The following is a 26,890-nucleotide window of genomic DNA, read 5'->3' on the forward strand; positions in this document are numbered from 1 at the left end:
GGAAAAACTCCCTTTTAACAGGAAGAAACCTCACAGCGTTACTGGAGGCCAAGGTAATGCCATCCAGAGTAAGAATCTGGTTAGATACCATATTTCTAAGATTTTCAGGGCCGAGTACAATAACCTCAGTTTTATCTGAATTAAGAAGCAGAAAGTTAGCGGCCATCCAGGTCTTTATGTCTTTAAGACATTCCTGCAGTTTAACTAATCGGTGTGTGTTACCTGGCTTCATGGATAGATAGAGCTGCGTGTCATCTGCATAGCAGTGAAAATTTATGCTATGTCTTCTAATGATGCTGCCTAAGGGAAGCATGTATAATATAAATAGAATTGGTCCTAGCACTGAACCCTGTGGAACACCATAATTGACCTTAGTGGGTGAAGAGGACTCTCCATTTACATGTACAAATTGGAGTCTATTAGATAGATATGATACAAACCACTGCAGTGCAGTACCTGTAATACCTACAGCATGTTCTAATCACTCTAATAGGATATTATGGTCAACAGTATCGAACGCAGCACTGAGGTCTAGCAGGACAAGCACAGAGATGAGTCCACTGTCAGAGGCCATAAGAAGATCATTTGTAACCTTCACTAAAGCTGTTTCTGTGCTGTGATGAGCTCTGAAACCTGACTGAAACTCTTCAAATAAGCCATTCCTCTGCAGATGATCTGTTAGCTGTTTGACAACTACTCTTTCAAGGATTTTTGATATGAAAGGAAGGTTGGAGATTGACCTATAATTAGCTAAGACAGCTGGGTCTAGAGATGGCTTTTAAAGTAAAGGTTTAACTACAGCCAGCTTGAAGGCCTGTGGTACATAGCCGATTATTAGAGATAGGTTGATCACATTTAAGATTGAAGAATTAATTAATGGCAGGACTTCTTTGAGCAGTTTTGTAGGAATGGGGTCTAAAAAACACGTTGATGGTTTGGAGGAAGTAATTATTGAAGTTAACTCAGAAAGATCAATTGGAGAAAAAGAGTCTAACTTAACATCGATGGTACTAAAAGTAGCTGTAGATAATATTACATCTGTGGGATGATTATTGGTCATTTTTTTCTCTAATGATAAAAATTTTGTTTAGAAGTTCATGAAGTCATTACTAGTTAACGTTAAAGGGATTGTTGGCTCAGTAGAGCTCTGACTCTGACCTCTGACAGTTTCCGTTTTCTTCAGCTGTCGAGGTCAAAATAAGTTCAGCTAGCTCTAAACATGAGCACTTTAAATGAGAATAACAGAAATCTTCCATTACAAAACCAACATAACTTTTATGTGATGTTCTGACTTTCTCTTTAAAATTATCATAAATATTAGAGACTAACTTATAAAACTTTTATATATTAAAAAAAATAACTGTTTGTCGACCTTTGCTGAAGCAGCAGGAACCCTGGTGTCATCAAACACATCAGGAGCAGCTGCTCCATCACAAACACCACAGAAGAAGAAAAACACTGCATCAGATTAAAGGTCAGCCAGATGATTTTATTTTGTGTGTTAACAGATAATAATCAGTCTAAAAACAGAAGATGGAAACCAATTGGGCTCAAGCTAGGCTGCTCTTTTCCATGTGTAGTCCCTGTGCAGCTCACATGACTCTGTCTAACAGTCCAGTGAAGAAAGACGAGTAAAGCAGAAGCTTTGTTTAAAGCTGATAATTAAAGTCCAGACAGGGATAAAGATGGTGAGACAGAGACGAGGAATATGGGAACAGAAAGCACAACAGCTGATCCGACAAAGTCCAGGATAGTTTTGCTGACAGGATGCAGACAGATCAGGAAACAGGATGGGTGGAGGGGGCTGCACCACATATGAACACCAACAACAGGAAACTGGACTTAAAAGTAGAAACTGTGTTTCTGTAGTACAACGCTGACACAGCAAAACCCCAAAATGCAGATAAAGTTTAAAGGTCAGAGTGACGGAGGTTGAACTCATCGAACAATAATTATTATAATAGTAATTTAGATTAAATCCAAATTTACAATAAAAAATGCAAAATAAGTGAGAACAAAAATCATTACCATGGTCATGTGATCATGCTGATTGGCTGACATCACTGATCAACAATCAAAGAACACACAGATCAAACTGATTGATCAGCCATCAGAGTCATCGGATCAATGGCGCTGCTGCTGTTCCTGATGTCCCCTGTTTGATCCTGGACCTGAACTCTCCCTGCAGAGGAGACACAAGACAGTCACACACAATCACACAAGCCAACAAACAAACAGACAAACCAACCTTTGACTTTGAGCTTCACAGTTTTCTTTCTGATGAAGTTTCCCTTCCTCCAGACCAAACACTTGTACTCTCCACTGTCTCTCTCTGTGGGCTGTTTCAGGGTCAGACTGAAGTCTCCAGTTTTCAGCAGGTCTTTGTTCATCACAGTTCGGCCTCTGTAAACCTCGTGCTGTTCTTCATATTGGTTTGGGCCGTTTGTAAACACATGAGCCTTCTGGAACGGCTCATAACGTTCCCATATCACTTGAATTTCCCCCGACAGGTTTTTTGTGGTTTTGAAGGGCAGCTGGACAGACTCCGCCCCCTCCTCCACCTCCACCTTTACCATAAAAACTGAAAGAACAACAAGCAGACAGCAGCAAGTTTTCAGAGGTGTAGAGAAATGCTGAAGGACAGAAGCAAATCAGAGCAGAAGGACCAGTAACATCACTCTTTAACAGGATGGGGTTTATAAGGTACCGTGGAAATGCCCATTGAGATTTGGGATTCTGATTCATGATGGAGAACCACCTCTTCACCCGATCACCTTCTCACCCCGAGGAGCTGCTCAGAGTTTTCACTGGGTATGAAGAGGACACCATTTACTACTTCCTTCATTTCAGCTGAGTTCCTCTGTGTGAAAGCACTATTTCGTTTAATTCAGCATCACTTAGGAACTGAAGCAGGCTGGATGTTGACACGTCTGACTAACAGAGCACAAACCAGAGGACAGCTGAACATCAGGACTGAACTAAAACATCCCAAACTCTGAAACCTCCCAGAGACATTTCTCTGCATTATCAGTTTAATCAAGAACGAAAGTCGGAGGTTCGAAGACGATCAGATACCGTCGTAGTTCCGACCATAAACGATGCCAACTAGCGATTCGGCGGCGTTATTCCCATGACCCGCCGGGCAGCGTCCGGGAAACCAAAGTCTTTGGGTTCCGGGGGGAGTATGGTTGCAAAGCTGAAACTTAAAGGAATTGACGGAAGGGCACCACCAGGAGTGGAGCCTGCGGCTTAACATGATGGATACACGGTATCTTTTTGTGGTGTTTACACTTATTTGTGAAGTTATGTCAAATAATCTCTATGGATTTGTGAAAATTGTGTTTATCTTAAATGAAGAGGCTTCAGTATATTTCAGTTAAGCTATCCTGTGACTCCAACTGTTCAGCTGATCTTCTTAGTTTAATCCACTCGCACAAGCTGAGTATTCAGTGAACCTCAGGTGGGTGATGTTTGCACCTGGCAGTTAATATTTGTATATTCTGTATCTCTTTGTGCTTTGTCTGCATCATTTTTCTGTTTTAAAGACTTGTTGGAGTCTTGAAACACTTCCATTTTCATTAAGCAATTCTTTATAAAGCCAAAGTAGTTCTCACTTTAGATCATCTAGATTCTAGAACAAAAGACATTAACTATTAACTGCCTGAATTAACCATGATATAAAATATGAAATAAGTACTAACGAAACATTTATTAAAGCAAACGAATGTGCTTCTAAATACTTTGTTCATCAGACGTATAAAACAGACATATTAATCAAGATTATACACTTATATCTATTTATAAACCAAACACTAAGGATGAGTATTGCTTTATAAATGATTAATTAAGCACTCACTACCTTACTAATGCTGCAGACATGTTGGATGAAGAGCAGAAGAACAGACAGACTGAGCCTCCACAGTCGGCCATGTCTCACACACATCAGCACAGAAACCATGAAGATCTCATGTGTCTGCTCTGAACATCTGAAGCTCTCCACCACATGACTGAGCACAACTCAAGGAGGAACATTTACTGAAGCTGCTGCAACATTTACTGTCAGCACATGTTTCCATGTCAGCCTGCTGTTTACCACCACAGAAGAAGAACAGCTTGTACACATGCAGCCTCTGTGTCAGATCAATGCAGTGAAGCACACACACTGTTTAGTAAAGTCATGTTGTGGAGCTGTTTCACTGATCAATGACTGTCTGAAGGAGGTTTTCTGACTTCTGGAACAAACCTGGAAGTTTCTCTTCAGCTCTCTGTATCAGCTGTTTGTAACTCTCAACTCTTTCAGCTTCTGGAACAAGTTTGTGTGAGCCACAGTCAAGGAGCCACCAGAGGACACCTGCTGACCACCGGCATTATGGGTAGTGTAGTAGGAGACACTCACGTGATATGAAATAGTGCCGGAAATGAAATAAAAGAGCTCCAGAAACGACTACAACAAGGACCAGGACAACACCCAAGAAAACCAGGAGAGCTGTGGCCCAGGATGGAAACCGTTCTGTGTAAAAAATACAAAACAAAAAAACAAACAAAAATAACATCAGCTTTAAACTCTGATCTCAATATCGTGCACGGACCACTGGTCTTTAGCTACATCTCTGACCTTTGACCTGCAGCACTACTTTCTGCTTCTGGATGTCTTTGTCCCTGTAGATGGTGCAGATGTATTCTCCACTGTCTCTCTCTGTGGGGTATTCCAGGGTCAGACTGAGGTCTCCAGTTCTCAGCAGGTCTTCATTCATCTTTGTGCGACCACAGTAAAGGTCGTCCTGGTTCTTAAGTTGGTCACTTCCATTTGAATATCCATGGACCATCCTGGTTTCTCTGTTCAATCTCATCCACTCCACACTTGTGTTTTTAGGTAGGTCATGTTTAGTTTTGCAGGGCAGGATGACAGACTCTGATCCTTCAATAACCTTCACCTTCAGTTCCTGGTCTGAAAGGACAGTAAACCAAAGAATTAAAATTGCATCTGGAAAATATTCCCAGCACTTCACATGTCCACATTTTTTCATTCCAACACTCAATGAAGAATAACAATAATGTGTGTTCACAAACTATGTTCAGTGCTTTGTTGAAGCAACTTTGGCAGCAAGTACAGCCTTGAGTCTTTCTCAGTATGATACTACAAGACTGGCACCTATTTTTAGGCATTTTGTCTTTGCAGTCGGACATTTTCTAATGTCTGCAGAGATGTTTGATTGGGTTCTTGTCTGGACCACTCAAAAACATTGGTAAAGTGGTCCCTAAAAGCTGTGTTGTTAACTTGGCTCTATGTTTAGGATTGTTTTCCTGTTGGATGATAAACCTTCACCCAGTCTAAGGTCCAGAGCACTCTGGAAGAGATTATTATCAAGAAGGTCTCTGTACATTGGTGCATTCTTCTAGTTCCTTCCACTGAAAAAATATCCCTCAGCATGATGCTGCCACCACCATGTTTAACTGTAGGGAGAGTATTGACCAGGTGACCAGTGGTGCCTGGTTTTCTCAAGACATGACACTTGGCATTCAGGCCAAAGAGTTCAACATTGGTTTCATCAGACCAGAGAATTTTCTTTCTGATGATCTGAGTCCTTCGGAGGCTTTTTGGCAAACTCGAGGTAGCCTGTCATGTGCAGCTTCAGTCTGGCTGCTCTACCATACAGCCCTGATTGGTGGCTCTCCTTCTGGAAAGTTCTCCTCTCTCCACTGAGAAAAACTGGAGCTATGTTAGAGTGTCCACATCACTCAGGACCCTGTCATGGTCCTGTTACATCAACACCCTGGTTAAGAAAGCCCATCAGCGTCTGTTCTTCCTCAAAAGACTTAGAGACTTCCATCTGCCACTGAAGGTGCTCAAGAACTTTTACTCCTGCACCATCGAGAGCATCCTGACGGGAAACATCTGCACCTGGTTTGGGAACGGCACCAAGCAGGACAGACGAGATCTGCAAAGAGTGGTGCGCTCGGCCGAACGCATCATTCAATCAGAGCTCCCTGACCTGCTGTCCATCTACACCAAGCGGTCCAAGTCCAAAGCTAGGAAGATTATGATGGACCTCTCCCATCCCAACAATGGACTCTTCTCACTGTTGAGGTCTGGGAAGCGCTTCCGCTCCCTTAAGGCCAAAACAGAGAGAATGAGGAGGAGCTTCTTCCCCCAGGCTATTCGGGCCCTGAACCAGGTGTAGGACTGGACTCTCCCACACACATCACCACACGCACTCTGGTTTTCTTTATGCACGCTTCCTATAATTTATAATCTCTTTCTGCTATTTGGACATTTTTACTGTAAATTTCTAAGTTAAATCTGTAAATTTTGTAATAACCTGTAAATTGTAAATACTGTAAAACCACTATCATTTAATGGTCGGGCATTGCATTGCACAGCTACAAGCATTTCACCTCATGTCATACTGTGTATGGTTGTGTGTGTGACAAATAAAATTTGAATTTGAAGAGTGACCATAAGGTTTTTGGTCATCCTCCTGACCAAGGTCCTTCTACCCCAGTCACTAAGATTTGCTGGGTGGCAAACTCTAGGAAGAGTCCTGGTGGGTGTTCTTCCATTTACAGATGACGGAGGCCACCGTGCTCATTGGGACCGATCCCCAGATCGGATACAACTCATACTGTCTCAGAGGTCTGCAGACAATTCTTTAGACCTCAAGGCTCAATTAGATTCTGACATGTACTGTCAACTATGGGACCTTATACAGACAGGTGTGTGCCTGTCCAAATCATGTCCAATCATCTGAATCTACCACAGATTGATTCCAGTCAAGAAACATCTGACAGATTATGAGAGTAAACAAGATTCAGCGGAGTTCAATTTTTAGTGTCCTGGCAAAGGCTGGGAGTACTTATGTACATCTGTGGATTTTTGGCTGTTACATAACAAAATGTGGAACAAATGAAGAGCTGAGAGTATTTTCTGGATGTTCTGTGACTAAAGAAGCAGATTCAGTCACACTGATTTTAATCATAGAATCAACCTGATCTGAGATCTGAGCATCTGTGTTACTGACCTCTGACTCTGCTGCCAGTAAAAATAAATACCAATAATCAAGTCATTAAAATCTCTATTCTGCATGAAGAATATCAGGATGGACTGTGAGCCAAAACTGTGCCAGGACTTCACAGGACTACTTTTAGTAATTACACATAAATAACAGAACATTTTGTGTCATTGTCTGTCCTATTGGGCCTGTGATCTGATGGTTTTCCTGCACATGTAAGAATGTCTGGATCAAATCATCCAGATTTAGCAGATACACCAAAAATTGTACAAATAAGATTCAATTTTCACATTTTGTGATGTATCCAGACTGGTTGAATCTTGAAAACATCGCTGCTATTTTATCAGGTTTTTCAGTACTAGAAAGATCTTTTCTGTTACTCTTTAGTTTGACCTCTGACCTTCGTAATCACAGGTGTTGGGTTTCTTACCTTTGACATGCAGCTGTATGTCTGTCACTTTCAGTTCCTCCCTTTCATTTCCAATGGAGCAGGTGTAGTTGCCGCTATCAGTCATTTGGGGGTTTCTCAGAGTGAGGCTGAAGTCTAAAGTGTCCAGAGCATCAGGCCTCATTGATGTGCGCCCTCTGTAACGCTGGTGTTGCCCTTTCAGATCATCTGTTTCCTCTCGACGTAGGTGGACAGATTTGGGGTTGAGATCATTGCGAGTCCACAGCACTGTGGGATTGTCCTCAGGTATAAAACCTGAGTACTTGCAAAGCAACGGGACAGATATTTCCCCCTCATACACCTCCACCAATGGAGCCAGGGCATGCTGGGAAACTGGAAGGAGACACAAGCACACACACACAACAAAAACACGTGTTATGTATATGCAGCGGATTTTTTCCTTGGGTCCATATGACGTGGTTTCATAAAGTTGCAGAATATGTAATGTCAGTCCCAGCCATGTTTTCTTCAAAAATGGCATTACGTTCCCCGAAAAGGGTGCAGGGGATGAGGGAAAGTAAGAGAAAGTGCCTGGGTCAGATAAAGGAGAACGGGAGGCCAAAAGGGTTCAATTAAATGGTTTCATTAAAGTTTCTATTAATAACTCGACTAAAAGAGACAGACAAGCCGCTATCACCATTTAAAGAAACAAACAAAAACTCATCGGTCAGTAAACTGAAAAGTAAGTAAAAAAAGGTTAGTAAACACTTCTCTCGACTGAGCAGGAGCAAACAACCACCAAACACACACAGCTCACTGGTCACGTGTTGTTAATTTTTTTTCATAAACATGAGAAAAGTCTCATATATAAAGACTTTTAAACACAATGCTGAAATAGCCAAAAAAGTACAATACTAAAATAAAGTGGGACGGCAAACTCATTAAACTAAATGGATTATCAGAGGAAGCTAATGTGCTGGTCATCAGAAATATGGTGGATCTTGAAAAATATCAGTCAGCAACATGATCTGGACTCTAAACAAGGTATCAAACAATTATATTTTGTTTTGTGTAAAAATGGTACAATAATTTGTACATTTGAAAGTTTTATCTTGTTAGTTTGTAGTAAGAGTGTAACAAGCTAGTTTATGATGTTACGATGTTATTTAGCAAATACAATATATTGTGCTTTCAGTTTTACGATGGTCAAAGAGAAGGCAATGGTCAGAGGCCATTCTACAGGGCCTACAGGGAGGAGGTCAGCGCCCTGACCCACTGGTGTCAAGACAACCATCTCACCCTCAACGTCGCAAAGACAAAGGAGCTGATAGTGGACTTCCGGAGGTGCAGAGGAGTACACACCCCCATCACCATCAACGGCGCCGCTGTGGAGAGAGTGAGCAGCTTCCGCTTCCTTGGTGTACATCTGGCTGAGGATCTTACGTGGTCAGTACACATAGACAAAACAGTGAAGAAGGCGCAGCAGCGCCTCTTCTTTCTCAGGAGACTGAAAAGATTCGGCATGAGCCCCCGCATCCTCAGGACCTTCTATCGCTGTGCCATTGAGAGCATCCTCACTGGATGCATCACCACCTGGTATGGCAACAGCACCGCTTACAACCGCAAAGCTCTCCAGAGAGTAGTGCGGTGTGCTGAACGGATAATTGGAGGTGAGCTTCCCTCCCTCCAAGACATCTACAGGAAGCGGTGCCTGAGGAAAGCGGGGAGGATCATCAAGGACTCCAGTCACCCCAGCCACAAACTGTTCAGACTACTTCCATCAGGAAGGAGGTTCTGCAGCATCCGGTCCCGTACCAGCAGACTGAGAGACAGCTTTTTCCATCAGGCCATCAGACTGCTGAACACGTCATAGACACCTCACCCTCACTACTGGAACTTCAACATTATGCACTCCATACTGTATATAAATGCCACTGTTTTGCACATACCAACCTCTGTATATTTTATATATCTTATTTTATTGTTTACTTTATTTCATTTGTAAGACATGTATATACACACTATATACACACACACACACACACACACACACACACACACACACACACACACACGTAGAAAAACATATTTAGTACACACGTTCAGTAATGTATACACCTTTATATATTGTACATATATTTATTACTTTTTAGATTAGCCATTTTTATATTTTGCTTGTTTTACGTTATTGTATTTTTGCACAACTCTGTTGCTTGTGAAGCTCGCACACAAGAATTTCACTCACATGTACTGTACCAGTGTACCTGCACATGTGACGTGACAATAAAAGTCATTTGATTTGATTTTTTTTTTTCTTCAATAAATCAGCGCAAAAAGGGAAATAATTCTGATTATTGGAACACGGACAGTAAGTGGACTTCTCATTAGTGACCATCTTACAGTTTTACAGTCAATGGTAGCAATTACAAGATTAATAATTTGTTTCAGAGGAAACAATAAATGATTTTAAAACGGTTAAGTAAAACAGAACTGGGTGAAATACATCAGAAACAAGATGTCAGTGCATATGATGAGTTTTATTAAAAAAGTGTACTAAACAGAAATTTCTTAAGACAGAAAACTAAAGAAGCTAAAATTATTTATAAAATATATAAAATAAGTTGATTAATATACTAAGATGTAGTAAGAAGGAATACTATAAGAAACTATTAGATAATAATAAAATAAAATAATATATGAAATACTGAACAGTGTTATAAAACATGAGGCTAGAATAAACAACTACATTTTAATATGAACATTGTTCACTGAACTGTAGCTGGAATTACAAACTTGTAAATCCAGAGATGACAGTGATAACAGAGGAGCTCTCTCTGTAACACATGCTGTTAGTTTGTCATCCATTCGTTTCCGCTTATCCTTTTCAGGGTCGCGGGGGGCGCTGGAGCCTATCCCAGCTGTCATAGGGCGAGAGGCGGGGTACAGCCTGGACAGGTCGCCAGTCTGTCGCAGGGCCAACACACAGGGACAGACAACCATTCACACTCACATTCACTCCCGCATTCACACCTAGTGACAATTTGGATTATCCAATTAACCTATCCCCACAAGCTGCATGTCTTTGGACGGTGGGAGGAAGCCGGAGTACCCGGAGGGAACCCACACAAACACGGGGAGAACATGCAAACTCCACACAGAAAGACCCCGGCCTGATGTTGGAATTGAACTCAGGACCTTCTTGCTGTGCGGCAACAGTGCTGCTTCTGTCATTTAGTCTTTGCTCCTTCCTTTTATTTACATCAGATCAGTGAGTTTGTAATCACCCAAAAAGCCGGAAACTCATTGGACAAGATCATTTTAACTTCCATTAACTTCACTGTGGTGATAATACTTTAACTGATGATGCACATCTACAACTTTTAAAAGAAACTGGAGGAATCAGCCGAGGGTACTAAAGCTTCTCACTAAACATGGTTAAAAACCTTAAAACAACCAAACAAAAGAAATGGAAGCATTAAAATATAAAACAAAGCTTAGACTTGTAGAAAACCTCACGTGAGTGAGAAGCAGAGACCTGATTTAAAGTCCTTTGCTGTGCGTTGCAGTGATCTGGAGTTAAGTCATTGTGTTCAACATCCAGCTGATATTTACATCCAGTAAACTCATGTTACAGACTTTGTTGTCTAAAAGCACAAACAGCTGTGTCGTTGTGTTTGCATTCAAAGAGCGCTCTTACCGAGTACGAGGTGCAGGAGTGGCAGCAACATCTTCATCTCCAGTTAAAGTCCTGATAACAACTATACACAGCTGCTGCTGCACTAAAAGTTTTGTCCTCTTAAGTTAGACACAGGAACCCTGATAATTTCCTGTTGATCCTTCAAAATAAAACCTTTTTTTTTACAGCAAATGACTTTCACAATTAAACTCAGAGGAGAGACAGCCGTCTACACGGCTGACCGTGCACTGATTTTAGTAACATGTGTTTGCTGCTTTGTGCTAATATTCTGCTGTCACTTGAAACTTAAATTTAGAAATTAAAAATTATATTTTAAAATGTACAAAACTGACAGTAGGTTTTTAAGCTTTGTCAAACATTTACAAATCAAATTCAGTCACAATTTTGTATGTGAGGTTTCCTTCTTCACACCTGCGGGGAGGATGTGCTGACTCAGATTTCTGGTTATGTCCAGCAGAGATGGTGAAAAGATGAGAAACGCTCCATCAAGACTACAGAAACTGTTAGCGCCGACTCAGCTCTAAGAAACATCAGCTCAGTCAGAGTCAGCACCAGCAAGTCCAAACTAACTTCATCTGTTCTCACTGTTTGTCTCTGATCCTTACTCTTCTAAAGAAAATACAACATACAAATGCAACAACTCAATTAACAGCAGAAAACCCTCTGCTGGACATGCAGAGAAACAAAAACAAAGACAAATCCAAACAATCCATCATACTGTGTCACGGTCCTGGGTCGGTGACCCAGTATTTTGAGTTATGTTTTGGTGTGTTTTTGCATTTTGGATGCTTTTCTTATGATGATGATGATGAATCTATGTTTCAGTTATTCTTGTTTAGGGATTAGTTCGTAGGTTTTGTGTTCTCTTGTGTTTTATTGCAGGTTTAGTTCAGTGTCTAGTCCTTCTCTCAGTGTCGTGTCTGCGTCTTTGTTTAGTGGTGTCTTGTTTCCGGTTTTACTCTGAAGGTTCATGTTCCTGTCTTATGTCAGTGTTTCTAGCTTTGTTCCCCCTGTCTCATTAGGTCTTATTCCTCCCAACTGCCTCCCCTTCTGTCTCTAATTCCTTGATGACTTCCTCAGTGTATTTAAGCCCAGTGTGTCTTCGTGTCAGTGTCGTGTCATCCCTCATGCTGTGTAGATCTCCTTCTGCCTCCCTGTGAGTTTAGGTTGTCGTTTTCCAGTTTAGTTTAGTTTGCTTTTGTATGCTTTTCCCGGCCAGCAAATAAAGCTGTGGTTTTGAGTTCATCCCTCGTGTCTAAGAGCCTGCATTTTGGGTCCCATTCCTGCCTGCCACACAGCGATTCATGACATACTGAGTTAAAGTGATCACAGGTTTGCTTTGTTGGAGATGAGCCTTCAACATGTGGACTGTTCCTTTATTACTACCACTGAAGGCCACGCCCCTCTGGTCATGTGATTATGTGGTTTCTAGGAACGCTCCTCTTCCTCAGAGGATCCACCTGTGCTTCAGCAGCCGCGGAGCAGAAGCCAGGGGGTTTGCAGTAACGTCTCCGTGAGCTCCGCCGGCAGCCAGCTGTGCCAGAGTGACCGAGCCCCAGGCCGAGGGCACCCCACCCCTAAAGTGGCCCGAGTGAGCCCCAGGCTCCAGGCCCCGACAAGCAGCCACCAAGGAGTGAGCCGGTGCGTACCTGGACGCCCATCCCCGCACACAAAGAACCACCAACGCACCGATGTCTGAAGGCGTCTGCCACTGGCAGGGGAAGTGGTGGGGGGAGATAGGCCTCCATACCTTGGAGGGCCTGAGATGTCCCCAGAGAGGTGGCGTCTGATACCCAACCTGACATATAGACACAGACAAACAGGCACACACAGATACAGACATCCATTCCCACCCTCATGCGCTCATATGCAATTACTCAACACTCACCAAACGTGCAAATATCTTGTAGCTTAACAAGATTTATTGTCTTAAATTTAGCCAGATTATCTTGTCCATCTTGTTTTGAACATTACAAGCTAGTTTTCAGTCTCATGTGTGAGATGATTAGACTTGTTTCAAGTATATATTTCTTTTTTTCTTATTTAGTCTGTAAATCTAAAAATTAACCATTTTACATTTATTTCAAGCAAAAATTGCTTTTAGAGTGTAAAACAAAAAATTATCTTAAAATAAGAAACATTCACCTTTTTCCTTGAAATAAGAAAGTCAATCATTGGAAGGTTGGAGGCACTAAGTGGGATTCTCAGTAGTGACATCAGTGACCATCTTCCAGTTTGTACAGTCTGTGAAGGTAATTACAAGATTAATAATTTGGACAGAAATAAAGATCAGAGACGAGTAAGAACAGAGGAAACAATAAATGCTTTTAAAACGATTAAATAAAACAAAACTGGGTGAAATATGTCAGAAACAAGATGTCAGTGTGTATGATGAATTCCTTAGAATATTTACATTATGATATAACACAAACTGCCCAATAAAGCAATGTATTAGAAAACATAAATATATGGAGTGTCCATACATAATAAATGCATGTAAAAAGAAAAATACACTAAACAGAAATGTCTTAAGACAGAAAACTGAAGAAGCTGAAAATGTTTATAAAAGATATAAAAAAAAGTTGATTAACATACTGAGATGTAGTAAGAAGGAATACTATAAGAAACTATTAGATAATAAAATAAAAGAACATCTGAAATATTGAACAGTGTTATAAAACATTAGGCTAGAATAAATAACTACAATACATTTTAATATGAGTGGTGTTCACTGAACTGCAACTGGAATTACAAAACTGTAAATCCAGAGATGACAGTGATTCTGTCATTTAGAGTCTTTGCTGTTTCCTTTTATTTACATCAGATGTAAATAATCAGTGGTTAATAATAATAATAATAATGATAGTCCAGGTGCTGGTTTTCCAGTGTGTGCGTCTGATGCCCCAAGCCACCATCAATGGCTGCAGTATGAAACAGATATGCTAATTTGAATAGCTGCACGATTTTTAAAATGAAGTTGTTAATCCAACAGCTAATCCAGAAATTTATCCAGAAATTAATCCCTGAGCGAACAGGAAAGGGAAATGGATTTTAAAAATCAGTTTATTAAATTGGAATTCAAAAATGAATTTACAAATGCAGAATTTATTCTACAATTCATTATTTAAGCACAGAATTCTTTATTTCGATGCGTGTGGCTCTTGTGGTCCTCCATATCAACTTACACGTATACATTTTGATTAGATTTTTCTTCCTTTCAGCTGATTGGTCAATGTCATTTCAATCACAAATTTAACAAACCAATCAGAGAACAGATGGGTTTGGCTGTTGGAGTGGTACTCTTTGACTCCCACCACCCTCTGGAACACAAACTTGGCAGTGGGGGAGAACTGGCCACCCCACAGATTTTGCTGGCTACTCAGTGGCACCCCAACATCTTTCGTCGCCCTCATATTGTCATCACTCTGAAAACATTCTGGATGTCCATCTGCCAGACAGGAATATCAGCTACACTGGGAGAAGGTCTGGGGCTCAGCCAATCACAGCAGAGCACCAGGACACCCTGTAATCAGCTGTCAAAGCTGTCAGTGACTAGGTTTCACACCAGTTGATGAACTTTGGCCAACACAAAGTTCATTAACAGGTGTGAAACTACGAGGAAGCTCAACGATCTCCTCTTTCCTCAGAGGTGATCTGTGGCTCTCTCCCATGTTGTGGGAAGTGTTATTTATAATTTAAAACATGACAAATATATTCAAATGTCTGATAAAATAAGTATGATCTGATTTTAAACTGCAGCTATATTTCTTAATTTTTAAGAGCCAGTAAATGGTTATTGTGAAATGATGCTATACAAAAATTAGAAATACACTCTGAACAATCAAATTATTTTGATATAAGTGTTTTGTGGTGAATACAGCAGACAGTAACCCTTCTGTGTGCAGCGGTGCTCTGCTTTCCTGAGCTGACAGTAAACGCAGCATGCAGAGTCCTGTTTGTCCTCAGGGTGTCAGCACAGCTTCACTTCACTGGACACTTTCATTTAGTCATCCATTTATTTCTCTGTTACATTCATTTCAATGTTTAAATCATTAGAAATGATTCTTCTTGTTCAACTAAATGAAAAGAGATGAAAATAAGAATTTCCAGGTTGGCCTCAGTTTCATCCTGATACAGACATCAGCTAAATTTTATTTGTAGTTTCTACTCTGTAGATTTTAGGAGGAAACTGATATGTACCTGTGATTTGTCATTGCTTAGTGTGTTTATCTCTAAAGCTCCTCAGATCCTGAGAGCAATCCAAGACATTTATTTAGGCCTTGGAGGTGAAGGTTGTTACCATGGGAACCATGGATAATAATAAGGATTTTTTAACAATCTCTGGGGAAATAAATGTTTCTCTTTTTAAAGCTGTAAATCTACTGCTGAGGAGAGTCCAGAGACATTTCCACAGATGTGTACAAATGTAATAATTAAAGAAGAATTGTATTATTTAACCATAATAATAAAAAAAACTTTTCTAATGAAATCCGACGAAAATGAAACACCAGATGATGATTTCAATATAAGACTGAATAACTAACTGCTGTTGGTTTAAGGTGCACTGTGCAAAGCTCTTTGGAGCTGGAGGATAAAATATTGCCTAGCCTGTGGGTGTCTGCAGAGATCATCTCACTCACTCTGTAAAGGAAGCCTATGTCACCTGGAGCCCAGCAGACTGGAAACTATAATCAAGTCTTTGTTTGTCTGGAGGCGTGAAGCAATGACACAAACATGGACACATATCTACCTTATTGTGACTGCTTGGATACTCAGTCAAGGAGACTTCTGGAAAATAATCAGCATAAAATAGTTTCCCTGTCATGTCCTGTCACAAGGTTTATAAATATTTCACACTAATTATTAATCACTTTAACTTATATTGGGCTGCTGCCCCCACGACCTGGCCCCAGATAAGTAGAAGAGGATGGATGGATATTTATTATCATCAGATTTTGAGATTTGATGAGGTCTGATGATGTCACCTGACAGATAAAAAGGAACCTGAAACTGACTGGATCATAAATGCCAGATGTTCTCGCTCAACTGAGGTTTTCAACATTTTAGCAGAACTGCACCTTGATCCACAGTCACTGCAGCAGGTCAGCTACTAATCAGAATGTTGGTGGTCCGATCCCTGGATAATAACCCGGGATAAAATAATACCCATCATGTTAGAAAGTTGGAAAGTTGGAAATCCCCCTGTTACACACTTTAGTTACATAAAACATGTGAGTTTTGATTTTATGTACTGTATAGCCTGTATAATAAACAGAGATGGGCAGTAACGCGTTACAAGTAACTTCCACTACTACTTCCACCGGGCAAACCTCAGATGGACCCACTCCTGCTAAACAGGTTAAACTAGACGTAAGAGCGACAGGACTTAGTGCCGCTGAACTGAAGAAGCTCGTCGTTGCCTATATCGTCGAGCACATGTTGCCGATTTCCACTGTAGACTCTGAATCATTCCGACGCATCGTAGAAAAAATACCAACTAAAAGTGGTGTCAAGCTGCCCCAGAGAAAGTCATTTGTAGGATACCTTGAGAGAGAATATGACAAAAGGAACTCTAACTTGAAGGCTACACACCAAGAGGCAGAGTTTGTTTCCACCACTGCTGACATCTGGACGGTAAATAATAAAAGTTTTATGGGTGTAACAGTTCACTGGATTAATTCCACATTACAACGCAACAAGGCCGCCCTAGCATGCAAGAGAATTAGAGGCAGCCATACCTATGATGTAATTGGAGCAGAGATTGAAGAAATCCATTCATCATATGGACTACAAGGCAAAGTTATTGCCACTGTAACGGATAATGCATCCAATTTTGCCAAAGCATTCAGAGTATGTCAGCCCTGTCATTTGGAGTCTGAATCTGAAAATGAAGAAGGTGATGACGAGGAACCGACCTTTACTGATGTCATAGAAGTTCTTTCAACCGCATCTGGTGATGCACAGTTTAGCCTCCCTCCACACTACAGATGTGCATCGCACACAATTAACTTGATTTCAACAAGCGATGTTGACAAACATCTAAATTCCTGTGCAGACACCAAGGCTGATATAGGAGTAGCATTGCAAAATGTTCTGCTCTTTGGACTAAAGCAAGTCGATCAACATTAGCCTCTGAACAGGTGGAGGAAGTCAGCCGGAGGAAACTAATGGTACCGACATCCACAAGGTGGAATTCCCTGTATGAGGCCATTTCTAGAATCATCACAATTCCCTTGAATGAACTTAATCCCCTGTGTGTAAAACTGGGAATCAAGTGCCTTAATGAAAGGGAGTACCAGTTCTTGAAAGAGTACTGTACTGTGATGAAGCCCCTGACAGTGGCTCTGGACATCTTACAAGGGGATGAGTGCACCTATGGGGCTTTACTGCCAACACTCACAAGCCTGATGTCAAAGACGCTTGCCCTGAAAGATGACCTCTCTAGAATGACAGCCAGCCTTCCAGATGTCATTGTAAAGGTAAGATTATTATTAATTGCTTTGGGTGGATTTGTTAAATTTATTATACCATTCACAGTGGGTGGATGTTATACTTTGTTTTAAGCAGCGTGTACATTTATTAAAATGATAGAATAAAAGACCAAGTATTCACCCCTTGTTAAATATCAGGGATATTGATCATCATTAATCATGACAATAATCATAATATCAACAAAAGCCTCAACCAAAATGAAATCTCATACAGTATCGATAATAGAAAATATAGATGGTTTAGAGCTGTAAATGTCACGACTACTGAAGCAGACTCAGGCGCAGACCATGAATTCCTTCAAAACAAGAGTGAATTTATTTACAGTGAAATATATACAACGGTGTTTGGGGAAAAGGGGCTGGGGTCCCAGAGTCCGGGGTGAAAGGAGCAGGAGTCCAGGGAGGGAAGAATTTCACGCAGCCTTCGCAAACACACACAGCTCCTCTTCTCGCCACCACCACTCTGGCTTGCAATCTGTCTCAGTGCACGGGGAACGGGTTCGGGGAAAATCTACACACAAACAGATCCACAGTTAGTTTCCAGGTTCAGACGTACTCACAACTTAACTTTGCAGACTGCAGGGGGACTGCCGCTGATGGCTCAACGATCCAGCGATGAGTTGAGCAGGTCTGCCATCTTAAGTAGCCCTTCTAATTCATAATCAGCGACAGGTGTGCTGATCATCCCCAGGTGTGTGGGCCAGGGGCGGGAGCCCACACTGAGCTCCGCCCCGGCAGGAGAAAGAGAGAGCGGGAGAGAGCGAGAGAGAAAGAGAGAGCAGAGGCGAGAGAGGGAGAACAAACAAAACAAGGAGACTGACAGATGTCAGCTGGCGAGGTGCGGGGACCATGACAGTAAAGCCCACAAATAATGACAATAGGTAATTATATAGTAAAATAATTTTATTCTTAGATGCATCATATTGTATGTTACAGGCCATCAAGACTAGTTTTGATGCTGTTCTGGATACCCAAGAAGGACTTCTCGCAGCGGCCACTTGTCCCAAGTTTAAACTTCGTTGGCTGAGAGATGAGCGTAGGAGAGAGTATGTGAAGGAGCTCCTGATAACAGAGTGTCGTAAAGCTGCTCCTGCAACTGAGAACACTAACGTGTCCCAAATGCCAGCCAGCCCAGCCGAAATGGACTTTTTTGAATTTCAGAATCAGCCCACAGAAAGCTTCTCAGCAGAAAAAGAAGTAACTGACTTTTTAAAGTCAGGCTATGAGCTTGAGATTCTGAATCAGTTCCCAAATCTCAAAAAGATGTACATGAAATACAACAGTCCAACTCCATCCAGTGCTCCAGTGGAACGGCTGTTCAGTTTAGGTGGATTGGTGCTTTCCCCAAAAAGGAACAGAATGTCTGGTAGAAGGTTTGAGAAGCTTCTGCTGATGTGATATAACCAGTCCAAAAGAAAATAAAACATAGGTCTTTTCAGGGTTGCCACAAAATGAGACTGGATTAACAGCCTAAATGTAGCATGCAATAGCATTTTCTGTTTTGGTTATCTCAATATTATGCCTCTCTGCACTTTACCAACTGTTAAAAGATGTTATTGTTAATTTTATTTATTTTTTTGCTGTATTTATATGAAAGGATGTGTGTGTATACACAAAAATAACTTATGTTATATGCTGGAGTATGTAGAAATACAGTGTAATCCTTTATTTTCTTAAAATATGGTGTAATTTGCAGAAATATGTTTAAATGTTAAACAAATTTATTAAAGTCAAAGACTGTTGAATTTAATTTAATTTTTGTTTGATGCAGTGTTTATAAAGTTAAGACTAAAAGTAATAAACAATTATTTAAAAAGACACTTTTCCATTTGATTCACTTTTATATGATGGATTATGCAGAAAAATAGAATTGGCCCAAAAGGTCTATTGCTTTATCACCAGTGATGGGAATAACGGCGTTACAAGCAGTGTTGGGACTAACGCGTTATTAAGTAACGCGTTACAGTAACTACGTTATTATTGTGGTAACGAGCACGGTAACTAGTTATTATGCCAAAACCAGGAACGCGTTACTCGTTACTGGGATTTAGATAGGCTCGTTACTCGTTACTTCGTGTGGTGGATATCGCGGAGCTTCCACAGATTCAATAACATTAGCAAGTGGTGGAAGCCAGCAGGTGGATGAAGGAAAAGGGGAGGCAAGAGGAGAGACCCGAAGTGGCCGCCAGTCCGAGTATCAGGTGAACTGAACTTCAGGTAAGAAGTTATGACCTGCAGTCTATCAGAGTCAGATATAAACCAAGTTTAGGTGGAGTTTATTTTCGGTATGCTGACATTTTCGTACTGCGTGCTAGCTAGCATGACGGAGTTTCTACTGTATACAGCTGGGTGGGTGCTATGTTACTGATGTTGAACTTTATTTTGTTCATACGGTTAATTATTAGAGTTGCCAACCGTCCCGTAAAAAACAGAATCGTCTGGTATTCAGAGAAAATATTACGCGTTTCGTACTGAGGTGAAAAGGAACACAGTTTGTCCCGGACTTCAGCTAAAATGAAAAAGACACAAAGCTGAAGCTGCACAGCTGCCTCTTCTTCTCTCATTCTCTCCCGTTTCTACTTCAATCACGAAACTGATCAATGATCAGCTGTTGTTAGAATTTATTTAATATTGTAGCGGGCCAGGGCTGTTCGGGGATTTGTTGTTGACATTTATGTTCTGTCTTACAGTTATGTTTGTTTATGTTGCCATGGTTACGGGTGACGCTCCCTCTGCGACTGTGTGTTTCCGGGTGAGAGAGCGCCATTTTGTGTGTTGTTATTGCCGTGTATGTTGCCGCGCGGAGCAGTTGGCTCGCGGCAGTGTTCCCCAAAAAGCAGAATAAACGGCTGTGCTCCCGGGCTAACGCGGCGGGAAGCAAGACCGAACGAAACCTCTGTCTCCTCCTTGTCTGAGCTCGCCACAATATTAATTGCTAGTATCAGCTGATGTTTGCTGGAGCCACAGCTGTAAAGCTGCTGGTCATGATATCGGTTTGGTTATCTGGTGAGAGGGAAACATGCAGATGAAACCAGGAGATGTCCTTACTGAATCATCAGAGCTGAACAGGTGATGTAGAAACAGGTTTACCTTTTAGGTGACATGAATGAGTTGAAGGGAAGTTATGAACTGTTTCTGAGAGACAAATAACACCAGGATCCTTTTCTACGTAGCTGACAGCTGGTAACTGTGCAGGGGCGGATCTAGCAAAGTGATGCCAGGGGGCCAGGTAGGGCATTAACAGGGAAAGGGGGGGACAAGGAAATAGTTTTCTTTATTATTCTCATTTAAAATGTCTCGCTTTTTAAAAAAAATAATTATCTGAGTCTTACAACAAACAATTGATAGATTGATACATATATACCATCAGAACAGTGTACATCACTGTCACAACAGTGTTTATTTTCATTCAAAGGCTTTATGATTTTTCCTATAATGGTGGGCCGGTCTCTAGTCAAAATGCCCGGGACGATTTTTTTGTCCCAGTCCAGCTCTGTATGCAGCTCATCTGCAGTCTGGTGTTACCTACATCTTCCTATTCAGAAGGCAGAATTTCCAAGTTCTGAGTACAATCAAAAACACCACGACTGCAGTTTTTGTGTTGGATGTAAAAAGCAGGCTAGAATCATGGCGGCGGTCAACGACGGTCCAGGCGTGGGATTTCTCTTGTGGAAATATGCACATTATTTTTTCTTTCTATTGGTAGGTGGCACAGTGCACTTGTGGCAAGTAAGCAAGCTAGAAGACTGGCAACCTTCCAACCAACCAAAAGATGATTGTGCACGTGGCGTTATTGTAAAATTAAATTTTTGACACATTAAAGTGCTTTCTATGGTAAACGGGGCTTTTTATAATGTGAGACAAGCTTTCAGTTTTTATACAAACTACTTTTATTTCTGCCGTGAATCACACGGACACGAGCACTGACGCACTTTTTAAACACACACGTGCAGATATCAGGATCATGAGCTCAGCTATCACTGTGAGACCCGCCCCGCATGAAGCCTGCATGTGGGGACCACAGTCACTACACAGAGGGGCCTCATGCAGTCAGCGCGTGTCACACACTGTCTGCATGTGTGCTTTCTTACCGAGGACCTGCAGTACGAGCCACAGCAGCATCTTCCTCTCCGCTGAAAGTCCCGTTAACTCTGAGAAACAGGCGCACACAGCTCGATCACAGCACCGCTGACGCACTAAACAAAGTTTCCTCCTCTTAAGTTACACAGAGACACCTCACAACTTCCTCTCAGAGCCTTCAAAATAATTTTTTTTTATTTAAATACAATCTTCCTGCAGAACTTTCAGCATGAAAGTGAGAGAGAAGCAGCAGGGAGCACAGACACTGCAGACAGCGGGCTGCTTTCAGGAACACGTGGTTGATCCACGGGGTTAATATTAATGTAACCTGAAGCTGAAGCTTATTACAGATTTAGTTTAGCAAAACTGACAGTAAGTTTAGAAGCTGTATAGATGGTGGTGTGTGTGTGTGTGTGTGTGTGTGCGTGCGTAAAATAATAAAAATGAATAAATAATTAAATAAAAAGAAAAAAGTATTAGTATAATAATATGAGTAATTGTTCCTTCTTTTTCCCTCAGGCTTAGAGGGAACATGTTCTGCTCGGTGGTGTAGGGTCCTAATTACTCCAAGTTTGTGTTCCAGAGGGTGATGGGAGTCAAAGAGGAGGTACTGGTCCGTGTGTGTGGGCTTCCGGTAAACACACACACCACCGGGCAGAACATGTTCCCTCTGAGCCTGAAGGGAAAAAGAAGGAACACACACATGTAAAGGAAGCACTTAAAACATGTGGCTATCCTAATTGGGCGTTTATAAAGTCAGCAAAGATGCACAGAAAAAAAGATCAGACACCAGCGAGGGAGGGTAAGAAAGACAGACGCAACAACATTGTCATCCACTATGTAGCCGGTGTATCAGAGAAACTCAGGAGAGTTTTCTCCAAGCACGACATCCCAGTGTACTTCAGACCCAGCAACACACTCAGACAGAAACTGGTTCACCCGAAAGACAAAACTCCTAAACACAAACTGAACAACGTGGTGTATGCGGTACAGTGCAGCGAGGAATGCCCAGACCTCTACATTGGAGAGACCAAACAGCCACTTCACAAGCGCATGGCACAACATAGAAGAGCCACCTCCACGGGACAAGACTCAGCAGTCCATCTGCATCTAAAGGACAAAGGTCACTCTTTCGAGGATGCCAACGTTCACATATTGGACAGAGAGGACAGATGGTTTGAAAGAGGAGTGAAAGAGGCCATCTATGTCCACTGTGAGCAACCATCTTTGAACAGAGGCGGTGGTTTACGACACCAACTGTCTGCCATCTATAATCCAGTTTTGAGTTCCCTTCCCAGACACCTTAACGCCCACTCACATCCTGGGCCATCTGACCTCAGGAATTCACATGATAGGGTGGGGCCAGGTTTCACAATGAGCTCACCCGAAACCCTGTTGTTTGACCCAGCGTGTTGTGTTTAGTATTATTATTTTCTCATGTTCTAGTTTATTCTGGTTTTGGTTTCCTGTGTCCTCCCCTTGTGCTCTGTTTGTGTCCCTGAGTTTGTGTTTGTGAATTTCCTGTTTTCCTTTGAAGGTCCCGTCTCATGTTAGCGTATTCTGTTTTACTTCCTTGTCTTGACTAATTAGGTTCAGCTGTGGTCCCCCTTCACTAAAACCACACGACTGCTGCCACAGTCATGACAAAATGATGATCTTCTACACGCCATTTCCTTATGAGTTATCTGCTTTAGGCTACATGTTTGAGAATTATACCACAGAGTCTGGTACTTCTGATTCGAGACCTTAGTTTTCACAGGAGCTACAGTATCCAGAGTCGTACGTAGTGAGGAGGTAAAATTATTAACAAGATAATCGACCTCTGTTGGAGTAGCGTTCAGATAGCTGCTCTGCTCTATGTTGGTACAGGGCATTGAAGATGATAACAGTGGGTGGATTATATTCTTAAACTTAGTTATAGTGCTTTCAGAAAGACATCTACTTTGATAAAGTCTACTCTCCACTGCTGTGTAATCAATTATTGTAAATGTAAATGTTATCAGGAAATGATCAGACAGCAGAGGGTTTTCAGGAAACACTGTTGCCATATGTTAAAACAAGATCTAGAGTGTGATTAAAGTGGTGGGTGGGTTCTTTTACATTTTGAGAGAAGCCAATTGAGTCTAATAACAGATTAAATGCCATGTTGAGGCTGTCATTTTTAGCATCTACATGGATGTTAAAATCATCCACAATAATTATTTTATCTGAGCTGAGCACTAAATCAGATAAAAAGTCTGAGAAATCAGAGAGAAACTCTGTGTAAGGCCCAGGTGGACGATAGATGATAACAAGTAAGACTGGTTTCTGAGTTTTACAGCTGGGGTGGACGAGGCTAAGCATCAGGCTTTCAAATGAATTAAAAGTCTACGAGTATCTCCAGATGGTTAAAACATATCGTCTATGATGAGCCCTGGCTGGATATAGAACAGGCACTGTGCAATAATAAATCTCTGTCAGCATGGTGGGAGTTTCTAAAAATGACTGTCTTCAGTAATTGCACGCAAACATACACACATCTGAAAAAACTTCTCAGATTGGAGGAATACTTGGAACATATATTTGAAGGAACAGACTTTATTCCATTCAACAGGTTAGTTATACAATATGGGATTATCAAGAATAGATTTTTTGAAAAGCAACAAATTAAATCTTTAGTTAAAAAAAACTGGGCCTTAGGGTGGACACTGAACAGCATCCGGGAACTGCTTGATCAGCCTCATCTCTAGTGCTAGTTCCCACTTTTCATGCAAACATAGGTTTTTAAGCTTTGTCAAAACCTTTTTTTACATTTACATCATTTTGTCTGTGAGGTTTCCTTCTTCACACCTGCAGCGAGGATGTGTCGACTCAGACTCCTGATTATGTCCAGCAGACATGTTGAAAAGATGAGAAAGATCCATCAAGGACACAGAAACTGTTAGTGCCCACTCAGCTCTGTGAAACATCACCTCAGTCAGAGTCAGCACCAGGAAGTCCAAACTAACTACATCGGTTCTCATTGTTTGTCTCACTCCTGTGATCATTTTTCAAATCTGATCCTTACTGTGCTCAGCTTTGTTCTAAAGAAAATATAACACGGCTCCATTTACAGCAGAAAAACTCATGATGAGTTTACAGGCTGACTTTAATGTGTTTCTACACATGCTTGTCCTCTGGTCATGTGATCATGTGGTTTGTAGGAACGCTCCTCTTCCTCAGAGGATCCACCTGTGCTTCCTCTCCTCTCTCCTCCACCTGTTACAGTGAGGGAATGTCCTCCATGATGGAGGAGCTGCTGCAAAGTGCTGAGAGTTTCCTCCAGAGTGAGACCTCTGTCACAGTTCAGAGGATCTACGGCAGCAGAGACCTTCATGGACACTAAAAGTCTCAAACACACAACAACAACATCACACTGACTCCACTCTGACATCACTGATCAATAATCAAAGAACACACAGATCAAACTGATTGATCAGCCATCAGAGGAGTCGGATCAATGGAGCTGCTTCTGTTCCTGATGTCCCCTGTTTGATCCTGGACCTGAACTCTCCCTGCAGAGGAGACACAAGACAGTCAGACACACACACACACACACACACACACACACACACAAACAAACCTTTGACTTTGAGCAGCACTTTTTTGAATCTAATCCGTCCGTTCCTCCTCACTTCACATTCATATCTCCCACTGTCTCTCTCTGTGGGGTATTTCAGGGTCAGACTGAGGTCTCCAGTTTTCAGCAGGTCTTCATTCATCTTCGTTCGGTCTCTGTAACGCTGGTCCTGTTCTCCAGGCTGGTCAGAGCCGTTTTTATACACGTGGACCTTCCTGTATTCAGGTTCATAGCATACCCACTCCACTGTAGCATCTCCAGGCAGGTTTTGTGTGGTTCTGAAGGGCAGCTGGACAGACTCCGCCCCCTCCTCCGCCTCCACCTGACAGACTGAGAGGACAACAAACACAACATGAGCTGTGCAAAGTGTGATTGGTGTTGACAGAGCAGCATCATGTGACTCTTGTTCTGCACTAAATGAAGCGATGGAGTGGCGCCTCCTTCAGGCAGAGAAACAGCTCATGGAGAGAAATAATTATTAGAGCAAAAACAAGAGTGGAGCTGCAAATAAGGCCGAGAGGAACGCTGCAGAAAACTGTTCATGTGTGAATTCATAACTTCATAGATTTATTTGAGCACTAAAATCAGAGCTGCTTCTATTTCTAATATGACAGCTGTACATTAGAGCTGGAACACTTTAAATGTGAGCCATAAAAACATGATACTCTACAAGTGCATTCAGCTCTGACACTGTCACATCATGAAGGAGACGTGGAAATCACTTTTGTTACACAAATCAAAGTCAAATCAATTCTATTGATGGAATATTGTGTGATCAATAGACTGATCAGTTTCTAATCTGTCATCTATCAGCTGGAAATCCAGCAGTGTCAAACAGACTTGGCAGCAGATTAGGACCAAACACAAACACATTGAGACTTTTTCTTCATCAGCAGTTGCAGGTAAATTGCAGCAACAATGCGACTCAGACAGTTTCTCTATAACTGCAGGGCTTCCTGCGCTGCTGTTAGTCAGATACGGATCAACAGGTTGTGGATAGAAAGCAGATTCCTTCAGCAGAGGATCCATATCACACTTGAAGCATGTCGTCGGAAAACAATCAGTGAAAATGGGACACTTTGAGCCAATTTGAGCCTCAAACTCTGAACATAACCTGCTGCAGACCAGCTGATGTGTTCAGTTACCATGGTGAGGAATTTCACAATAAAGGAGGCGACGCTCTGTCTTTTCCGGCCCGACGCTCTGGGACATTTTAGACAAGTTTCCTGGCAGAATACGATCCCGTCCGGAGGCCGACACCATCCTTATCCACATGGGCACAAACCGGATTCCAAACAGCGCTCCCACTTCCTCAAACTGGACTTTGTGTGTCTTTGTGAGGCTGTGAAACAAGCCCACCGTAGTGTTTAGATCTGTGGCCCCACTCCCACCTGTGGCCGTGGGGCGTTTGGGCTGCTGCTCGGCCTCCACACCTGGCTCTCCTCTGTGTGTGACTCCCACAGCCTGGGCTTTAGAGACAACTTCAATGTTTTCTGGGACAGGAGGCATCTTTCTGCAGCAGATGGGCTCCACTTCAACCAATCAGGAGCCAGATCCTCTCTGCTAACATATCATATGGAGTCCAGCGTGCAGGAAACACTCCATCAAGTACCTGTCCACACCTGC

The 26,890-nt window shown here is 41.8% G+C and overlaps 1 protein-coding gene across 3 annotated transcripts; it reads right to left on the reverse strand.

Annotated features, from left to right (window-relative positions):
• Positions 1-1,468: 1,468 nt before the first annotated feature.
• On the reverse strand, positions 1,469-21,784 carry LOC116315884 (butyrophilin-like protein 2). 3 transcript variants are annotated; one of them, XR_005611933.1, is made up of 7 exons: positions 11,096-11,226; positions 7,441-7,791; positions 4,616-4,948; positions 4,397-4,510; positions 2,249-2,581; positions 2,029-2,182; positions 1,469-1,876 (listed from the first exon to the last, which is right to left on the reverse strand). XR_005611933.1 is itself a non-coding variant. In XM_039608866.1 (6 exons), exons 1-6 carry the CDS (start codon positions 21,706-21,708, stop codon positions 2,091-2,093), a joined length of 1,254 nt encoding a protein of 417 aa, XP_039464800.1. In that variant the 5' UTR covers positions 21,709-21,784; the 3' UTR covers positions 1,469-2,090. The 3 variants fall into 3 exon arrangements, 2 of the variants coding, with proteins under 2 accessions (XP_039464800.1, XP_031590175.1); XM_039608866.1 differs by lacking the exon at positions 11,096-11,226 and adding an exon at positions 21,678-21,784 and having other exon boundaries at positions 1,469-2,182; XM_031734315.2 differs by having other exon boundaries at positions 1,469-2,182.
• Between the last annotated feature and the right edge of the window lie 5,106 nt (positions 21,785-26,890).

This window comes from Oreochromis aureus, linkage group 3 (assembly GCF_013358895.1).
Source record: "Oreochromis aureus strain Israel breed Guangdong linkage group 3, ZZ_aureus, whole genome shotgun sequence".
NCBI lineage: Eukaryota > Metazoa > Chordata > Actinopteri > Cichliformes > Cichlidae > Oreochromis > Oreochromis aureus.

Excerpts from the sequence above, each read along its gene's own strand:
- LOC116315884 (XM_031734315.2), bottom strand. The coding sequence starts at position 11,132 with ATGAAGATGTTGCTGCCACTCCTGCACCTCGTACTCG. Across the intron at positions 4,949-7,440 it reads CATACAGCTGCATGTCAAAG|ACCAGGAACTGAAGGTGAAG; the intron begins GTAAGAAACCCA and ends CTGTCCTTTCAG. Across the intron at positions 2,582-4,396 it reads CCGGCACTATTTCATATCAC|TTTTTATGGTAAAGGTGGAG; the intron begins GTGAGTGTCTCC and ends TTGTTCTTTCAG.